Source organism: Nymphalis io, chromosome Z, assembly GCF_905147045.1.
Source record: "Nymphalis io chromosome Z, ilAglIoxx1.1, whole genome shotgun sequence".
Lineage (NCBI taxonomy): Eukaryota > Metazoa > Arthropoda > Insecta > Lepidoptera > Nymphalidae > Nymphalis > Nymphalis io.
In genome coordinates, this window is record NC_065918.1 from 5,131,888 (window position 1) to 5,142,076 (window position 10,189).

Below are 10,189 nucleotides of genomic sequence, written 5' to 3' on the forward strand. Positions count from 1 at the left end.
AGTGAGACTCGTTAATATAATCACTTAATTAAAACTGTTTAACAAAAAAGAAAGCCATGTACTATCTGTATAGTACAAATTTTAGTGAAAATTTTGCAGACGTTGTTTTTGTTTTAAATACGCAACAATTTAAAATCAAGAAATGAAAAAAAAGGATAATAAAGGAACATATATTGTGTAGTTTGCATTTATATAATGCTTAGATTATATTTTTACTTAAATAATAATTTAAAATGTAAATTATTCTTAAATATAATATACTTGACAATTGTATTCTATTCTATACTATGCTAAAAGAATAATTTATTTCGGACATGATTGCTAGTTTTAGTTTGCGTCTTTCCAACATAAATCGAAAGTCCTAGAAAGATTTTTATTTACATTAATCATATAGAAAACCCAATATCCGTAGGTAAACAGCCTATTGATATAGTCAAATTGACGTGGACGGCATAAAATAGATTAATTATTTTTTATTATTATATTTTCTATATTATCTGTGATAAAATAAGGATAGCGAAATGTCAAAGTGACAGACTTGTTATTAGATACGGCGATGGACATAAGTTAAGACATTCTCAAAAAATCGCTTGTTTTCGCTATTTTTAGAAACCTGTCCAACAAGTCCAGGCCCGTCTGGAATAGCCGACTACCAAATAGCATTTGGAGGTGAAACGTGTCTGAGGGAGACGTATTGATGGCTCTTAGAAAGTAGAAGTAGGATGGAAGATGGGCTAAATTCTTGCATGTCAAATATTCATTGTGGTCGGCCCGCGGTGCACGCCCCTCTGGCCAGATGCTAACAGTTACAAAAATTACCGAGCTGATTATTATCATTACCTCTAGCCAAATACAAAACCATGTTTTACCTAATAAGCATTATATTATCTAAATGATTTACATCTTTGTAATAAACGTCAAAACACACCTGTCTTAAAAGTTTTTGTAATAAATTGAAGTTTGATTTGACAAAACTATAACACCTATGAATAGATCATCGTCTTCATTGGAAACAAAAACTAACACCTGTTGCCAATTCGCCTCACCGATCAAAGTTGCTTTCGGCAATACCAAAAAAATGTCCGTTCACCGTCGACGTCGACTTTCACGCCCGTGAAAAAATGTACCGACCTTTCTAACAAGTTAGCCCGTGCAACTATTGTGTCGTAATCGCCACCCGCGAGCTGATTTCTAATGACATGTCATGATTTCCACGGCCACACAGCGAACGAAGTTACGGTACGGTACATTTCTTATGCTTAAATATTTAAATAACAGTTTCTACCCCCTGGCTTAGCTATATATCAGGGATAAAATGTAGCCTGTTTCACTCGTCGGCTCATATAATCGGCAAGTCAATAAACTTTCATATTGAAAATTATATTTATATGTCAACACCATCTCTGGGCTTGTGGTCGTTCATAACTAAGCCCCCATTAATTTAGATATATTTGCTATGGAAGCTCCCCTTATCTTGGTTAAAAAAATGTGGTTTTTTATTGTTATATCATCAGTTCCAATAATCGTAATTAGGTGAAATTTGAACTATTTTTTAAGTCTTATTATAAGCTTTTTTACAAAAACTAAAACGTTTATCAAATTCGACAATAGTTTTATCATGATGATGGAACAAACATTATTATATTTAGTTTTATTATATTTAATTATATTTCATTTTTATAAACGATCAAAGTATATTAAGCATCATGGTTATATGATCAGGTTATATGGATTTCGTATAAAGTTTTGGAACGTAGTTCGTTTACGCGGCTTATAGTAGAGTGAATTGACAGAAATCGTCGCGTAATGAAAAAAGGTTTATGCCCCCTCCAAGCGACCTTTCCTATCTTTCGTATGTGAGCGTGAATGTGCGTGTTTTAAGATTTGACAGTAAGTGCTGTACTGTAAGTTGTGTACGGTATATAACCTCAATTCTATACATAAGTAAATATCACTTAAATTAATTTTTTTTTGTTATCATTTTAATTTACACGGGACTTATATCGAGTCTTCATCAATTTTACGATGAAAAGTCGAGAAACTGAAACTGCAGCAAATGTAAATATTGTAAACTTAAAAAATAAGTTAATAAATCATATAAATTAACATAAATATTTACATATTACATGTATTCAACATACATATGATTCGAGTGTTTACTATTTACATTTTGCATGCATTACAGGGAAAAAATATAGTGAAATCATATGATCAGCGTCAAAAAAATTATCGACAGAAAAAAATCCAAAATCAACTACAAAATGTAAAAAAATAGCAAAAACCAACGCAAACGTCATCGAAAATCATCGTTCAATCGTTTTAATAATATATTTATAGTCTAATACACCAAATTCATACGCCAATAGTTATTAAAATAATAGACCATTTTTTATCAAGCTATTAATATTTCATTTATAGTAGACTCTGTTTTGATTGTTTGAACTTTTAAAAACATTTTTGATGTTTAATTTATTGTTAAAATATTGAATTTACTGGGAAAATATTTAAAATAAAATCCGCTAGAATTTTTATCATTATTTTGAATCAAATTTAATTACTTTTTGCAATCAGTAATACTTAGTTCTATTTTAATACTGTCAGCAGCGCCATCTTTGAACAGACTATGTTAAAATAATTTGCTTATATGTATAATTTGTGTAAAATAAGTCATCTTGAGGTTTGCAAAATGAAATAAAATATTTATTTTAATTATTAAACCTAATTTGAAGAATTATTTAGCAGTGACTCAATTTGTCTGTCTGTTTTAATAGAAGCTGTTAGCTGCTAATAATGCGAAGGTTGTTTTGAATCGATTCGCAAGAAAAAGACGCGGTTGCATCACTGGAATTATAAAAGGACGCTTCTGTGTAACTGTCAAAAAAAGAAACTTAGTGAAGTTAACTTATAATTTTAAATAAATTACTATTTTTCTAAAATGATAAACAAAATTTATTAATTTAAATACTTAAGTAAAATTTTGCAATGAAAAAATAACATAAAATATACAAATTAGAGAGAGTTAATAAAGGAGGACGCTTTTTGGTGCGACAAAAATACAGTAAAAATCTAAATTTTAAAACACGTTTTGATTTGAAAAAATATCGCAAAGAACTTCGTTCCTGACGGGGATCTCCCGAGCACACTTTTTTTTTTAATAATATCATTCTAGTTGTTATTTTTACTAACATAAAGTATGAGGAAAACTACCATAAGAATTTTTTCTAAGGTTTTGAGTCGTCGTAGAAGGAAAATCATTTATCTGATCATTAGAAAATATTTTACTCTTAGCAATTAATTGCATATCTTTCTACTAAGATATAATTTCTTATAAAATATACATATATACATGAAAAGATAGAAATTCAAAATATATATATACTCAATGAAAACATATCGTAGAATGTTGAATGAGTTGGAGCGTGCGACGTTGAGTCTGATTTAAAAGGAAACAGAAGTCGGAAATCTCACGAAATTGTTTTTAATAATTATGTGATTGTTATCGTCTCACTAGCTGGGCGTTCTAAGTGTCTTGTAGTAATACATATAATTGTATATTATGTAATGTTATATAAAGAGTATTGTAGTAGAAATAAAAGCAAATATTGTTTTGAATTTTTATATTTTGATGTTCGTATTTCGGAAATAGGATGCACGACGGCATGAGAGTCACGGTCCTGACGCGCACTACACGTATTCTATATCTATCTATACAAACAAATAAAAATGTCTGTGATTTCAAAACAACTGCCTCTTTTTAAAGTTAATATAGCTATTTGCGAGTTACCGAAAAAAACATTTTTTTTTTCATTTTCGTGTATCTGTCTGTTTGTCCAGGGTAATCTTTAAAACGGCTAAAAATTACAAATTGAAAAGACTCAACCATTATAAGAAGTATTTCTGGGTACCGTTTAGTCTTTATTTCATCACGTACGTATTTTCTTTATTATAATATATGTTGCGGTCATTAGTCCATATTCTGGATCGCGATGTCTAGATTTTCCGGAGTAGAGTGACCTTCTGCCATACATATTAGCACACACGTTTCGTTGAAATTTGCGTGGTCGTTATTCTGTCGTCGTTTTGAGTTTTTTCATTAATTTCATTATTACATTGATAAAATTAAATACTTTATTATTTTGTTTATTGATCTATTAAGTGATCCTTAAATATATAAAAATCGATGCATATGTTAGTGTTAACTGATTTTGTAGGTAGCTGCTAAGTGGTTTGCCCGATTGAGGTCAAATTCACACAATATATTTGTTAAGTCGAGAGTCAAATGATGGTTCTCACTAGAACACGATACGTAGCGTTGCTCTCACATTATTTTTATATTTTCAATTTTGTACCAAAATTTGTGTACATGTAATATAAATATATGAACGGGCATTTTGTATAAAAATGGTTAAGATAACTCATATCGCATCATTTGAATTACAAAAAAAATTGAACGGCTGTCAGGTTTTTAACGAATCGAGCCACTTTTTGCTTCGCCGTTCGTAGTAAGAAACGGCGCTGCTGTTGCTATGCCAAAACTTATCCTGTTTTAAAATGGCGTTGCCATCGGATGTGAATACGTGAAACCACGTTCAGAATTTTATTAAAAGTACCTTACTTTTTATGTTAATGTTTTTGATTTATATTTCTCGTTAACACTTTGAGCGAATAAGTAATTATATAATTAAGGATAATATGTAATGTTATAATTTCATGAATAAATATATGTAGTAGGTATGCATAACTTATAGAAAAGGAGACTGCAATACAAAATAAATTTTTATTAATTTGCTAAAAATTCTCAATAATAATGACTTTTATTAAAATATTTTTAACATTTTAATAAAACTCATTATAAATACGAGATGTGAGCATATACACAATAAAATTTTATCAATAATAATTACTTAAGATAAATATATTTGATAGTTCGCAAGGAGTATTGTAAAAATACTAGATATCTCAAGAACTGGTTGGAACCTCGAGCGGGGCGCGGGTTCGGAGTAGTGACGTTCTTTATTCTTTATCGCCGTGCGAGCCGACGCTTGCGCCGAAATTCGTCGGTGTCATCGCACTTGAGTAGCCTAGTTACAACGATATTTCGGTATAAGTGGCCACGGCCGACGCCCCCCCCCCCCGCTCCACTCGCCTTCTCGCGCTATTTTGCCACTTTTATATTTTTCTAATCAATCAAGGACGCTATCTACCACTCTTTATAATTTACTACAAACGAATTTAGAACGCACTAGTGATAACGATGGTGCTTGCTAAACTTGTTCGTTGTTTTTCATTAGAGATAATTAACTATTAAGTTAATTTATCCATGTAAGCGTAATTATGTTCCGTTTATTTTAATTCAGTTATATATAATATAAATAGCTTTCTGATCAAGTTACCTTCCTAGTTTATATTGTTACATATATAATAGTCGATTATATTGTTGCCTTAATAAAAACCATTATACCAACGTTTTGTTGCTGTTAAAGAATGTGCGATCATAGCGTGTAGGTACAATTTCTGTACGACCAGTGTCACTAATCTGTTTAATTTACACTTACAGTTGTTCGAGGCCGTGAAGACTTTGTAGAACTAGCCGTCAACGAGAATTAAATGCTTACTCCTCTAATTTCTACTCTTTGACTCGACAAGGTTATTCTGTTTGTATACTTAGTTTCTTTGTACACAAAAATTAACGGATCGACAATGTAATCGAAAATTGTCTATCAATTGTTAAGAACGTCAGGTAATGTATGTATTCTAATATTATAAAGAGGAAAGATTTTTTTGTTTGTAATTGATATATTCTGAAACTACTGACCCGATATTAATAATGATTTCACTATTAAAAAGCTACTTTAGCTACAAATAACATAGGCTCTATTTTAGTTATAAAAATTAAAGCTTTCGTTTACATTAGGTTACTAACGACTACTCAAAAAATATTTTGATGTGAAATAACGGCATGACGCTCTAATTCCTTTCTCCATCACCTCTCTCTCTCTATTCTCTTGTTAAGCTTGTATTGTACACTTTTTTGTTACCTATTGTTATAATAATAAAAAAAATCCATGCATTATTTTATGAAAAGAAATCCTATGTTTTTAATTTATATTATTCCCTATTAATTGGTTTTATTTAATTATAAATTCTTTCAATAACCACACATTTCAATGTATCACAACTGCCAGGCAGAACGTAGTTAACGCTACTCAGACGATGTTATTTTGTCTAAAATTACAATATACGATAGTCCTTTTTCGAACATACTGATACAATAGCGTGGACTATTAAGAATGTTCTCGATTGTAATAAAATATCAACTAAAGCTTCTTGCCGGTCCTGCTGAGTAAAATCTAAAATCAATAGTTTTATTATAGCGGACTACAAAATGGCCTACCTAATAGTAAGTGAACTATTATAAGCACAAAATTTTCGCATTAAATTAGCTAGTGCTTGGCCGAGTTTGAGCATTCTCGGTGTTTTTAAATACCAAATTAATATTTTGTACGACTAAGTATTAATGCAAACGTTAGTATGATTAATGCCAAAGTACGATACCAGTCGTTTGCTGATATTGGCAGACTCGGTCAAATTTGTTCACTAAATTTTTGTTTTGAAGTAATATGTGCATTACAATATTTTTTATCGAGGTATGTGTGTATGATATCATCAGTTATATAACAAATATACACACACTCGTATATTTGAAATATCAATGTATAAAAGGAATAACTAGTATTTCTATTGACCCTTACATCCAACAAGTGTACTAAAAATGGGGATTGCAATAGTATAAACGGCCAGTAAGCTGGTGCACTATTTGTATTTCTTAAAATTTATCACGGTCAGCGCATTTTTTTTTATAGTTGTATACAGAAATAACATACCTATAACAATTTTCGTAATAAAATGTAGTAAAATACTAGCTCTAATTTATTTCATATTTTTCTGGAGATTACGATATCTCACAAGTCCTTTTATATGATAAAAGCAACAGCGTATTTATTTGACTTTCCCGAAAAACCTAATGGCGAAAAGTAACAAGCAATACTGACAATCAATCGTGAGGCTTTTATTATAATCTGTCTTATTTTACGGTATGCTCAGACCTTCATTATTTTGACAAAATTTATCTCTTATTTTTTTCTTACATTTTATGTTGTTGTTCTTCTTGCCTGTATGTGATCAAACAAAAGCACTCTTTATTCCGTCGATATCATATGCCAATGGGACGGGAAATCTGTTACGAACGCAAAGAGTTCAGGAGCAGGACGGCAAGCTGCGCGCTTCTCAAGGCGTACCACCTACCGAATAACCTTTTTATTGACCTGACAAAGGTTTGAACCTAGAAGCTTCGATCTTGCAGTTGCAGAATTAGATAGGAAGACACTTAGAGAAATCTGTGGCCTGAAATAATTAAGAATGTTTATTAAGTGGTTAGAGACATTAAATACTGATTAATACAATTGGAATAGAAAAATGTATGGATTTATAATAAGAACACCTTACATCTTTACTATTGAATTTAACACGTTGCCTGTCCAGAGTACTTTGGGCACGGTTGTCGTGACGTCCAATTTTTGTTTTCGGCCAAACTGTTTCATTTTATGTACTTACAAAGAATTTACAAATTATTATCAATAAAACTTTCGAATTTACTGAATTTCAGCATTGCATTATTTTTAATGCACGGACGTGACAGCTAGAATACCGTGCATTACAAATAATGCACAGACGTAGTAGCAAGAACATTATGGATTACATAAAATGCACATGCACGGACGTTACGAATTTAAATTAATACATTTTTATGAACTTATTATTGCTTTTCGTTCATATCATTTTCAATGTCATTCAAACTTTTCATTGTTATATGTCATAAATGTCAGTTTTACCGCTAAAACGTATCTTTTCGTTAGTAAACATCATTCGAAATTTTCGAATGATGTTGTCGACGTGTCACAACCACAAAATGCAAATGTCAACTGGTTTTCGAAGAGTTTTGAAGCCTACTATGGTGCTGACCTACAATGAAGGGAAGAAAGGCATAGACTTGGCTGATCAACTAGCAAGTTACAATTCGCCGGCAAGAACCTCTGTTTGGTATAAGAAAATTGCTGCGGACCTTGTTTCTATAAGTGTAGTGAATGCCATTCTGATTTATAACGAGTTACATCCACAGTCAAAATTGAAGGTTCTAGATGGTCATCAAATCATTATAAAGAAATTACTTAAGGTTGAAACTGAGAACTGTTCAAGTTCCAGTTCTGCGAGTTCTTTGCGTCCTACAAGTCACAAGTTAACGAAAATACCCAAGAAAGCTAATGGAAAAATTTGGCAAAAACGTTGTGCCAGTTGCTACAAAAAGCTGAAAGAATCGGGATTCACAGCTACTGATGCAAGGAAGAAGACTTCACAAGTTACAACTGAGTGCATTCCATGTAAAAAACCATTTTGCATACAATGTTATAACGAATCTCACTAATTGCCAGTGGACTTTATTCAAATAATAATGCTTTTCAATAAACCAGTTCATGCTACCAACCAATAAAAAAAAATTGGCGGGACATTGGTGTTTTATTATTCCCAATTCACTGCTCATACGTCTGCAAAATATTATAGACGTAGCTCTCACGTCCAGTCTACAAAACCCCATTCAAAAAGAATAGGCTCGTGCATTATCGATAAAGCACGGGCGTCACAGCAGTAGCCAAAATGCATTATATATAATGCACGGACAGGCAACGTGTTAAACTTATTTAAAACTAAGTTTTTTTAGTCATAAAGATTATTTATCTGAAGTTAATATCTATAGTTATTTGTAAATAAATATCCTTATTTAATTACATTTAAGTGCTTATATATTTTGTAATTATTTATGGGCCTTTCTTTAGTTTTGTTCGGATAGATAAACTTTAAAAAATATAACTCTGAAGTTTAATAAAGAATAAATTCCGTAAATGCATTTAGAAACAAAATTACCGAAATTCGACTAAACTGCTAATCTAAGAGATGTTGATGGTGAATTTTTTTGATAATTTTGATAATACCGACTTAGATAATTATGATTAACCTATTCTAGAAAAGAGTTCGTCTAAGTCATCACGGTACGGTAATAATACATTTCCTAATTATAATTTTCACGGGAACACGCAGTGTCGCCCGGCATTTTGGCTGCCCTCCAGTTTTATATATAAACGGAATAGGAGCGACTGACATTAAATGCAGGTGTTTAGAAACATTTTAAACTTTATCATTAAATTTTAACAAAAGCTTTAGTTTTGTAAATATGAATATGATAGGAACACTGACCGTACCATCCCACAAGTCCAGTGCTTTGAATCTATATGTAGACCCCTATCCCTTACGTAATTAAAAATATTGTATTTGAATAAGTCACTGAATAAAATGAAAACCTACTTAATAAATCTAAATGTGTTTGTTAACATCTATTTTTCCCTATCTAGCATTGTCGATTTGAAAGTCGAAAGAAGAAGACACTGTTTAACTAATCATTCGCTAAAAAACGTTTACCGTAAGACCGAAAGATTTTTTTAACATTAAAATCCCATATGACAATATGATAAATCAAAAGAGAATTAGTAACAGATTAATTTTATAACAATAACAGTTAAATACGAATAAATACATAACTTGATGATCAATGATAATAAGTAATTAATGAAATAAAAAATATATTTGTGGTTTAGTAAGACAAGCGAATTGTCTTAAATAAAATAAAGACAATATTATACCAAATGTAACTCAAATTGTACTACGAAATCGAGCCTTGACCAAGTTTTAAATACACAAGTTAACTAGCCTTGAACAACGTCTAACTACTTATCTACGAAACAACGTTTGATTAGGCCGAGTGGTCTTTACTGCAGCCTGTTAGAGTTTAAAATAGAATGTCCCTCGGTATCAACTGTGCTCGACCTTCCACACCAGTAACCAGTGATCACGATTTTAAAAGAGAATTATATTTCATTCACTATTTTATACAAAATGAATAGAAATCAAATCTTTTCCTCTTCTAATTAAAAAAACAATTTAGGAAGTCCTTTGAATTTTTTAATTTAAATTTTCATTACTATGAATGCGTATGTATGAATAATTTAATATATTTACTGTTAGCTAATAATTATAGATATATTTTTTATGAGTATAAATATTAATCTATGGCCCAATA

General features: G+C 30.9%; 1 protein-coding gene across 1 annotated transcript; it reads left to right on the plus strand.

Moving 5' to 3' along the window:
* Positions 1–8,011: 8,011 nt before the first annotated feature.
* Positions 8,012–8,482, plus strand: LOC126780613 (piggyBac transposable element-derived protein 4-like). Its single transcript, XM_050505229.1, has one exon. The coding sequence runs from the start codon at positions 8,012–8,014 to the stop codon at positions 8,480–8,482; it is 471 nt and encodes a 156-aa protein (XP_050361186.1).
* The last annotated feature ends 1,707 nt before the right edge of the window (positions 8,483–10,189 follow it).

Bases quoted from the DNA above. Each gene is read 5' to 3' on its own strand.
- LOC126780613 (XM_050505229.1), top strand. From the start codon at position 8,012: ATGGTGCTGACCTACAATGAAGGGAAGAAAGGCATAGACTTGGCTGAT.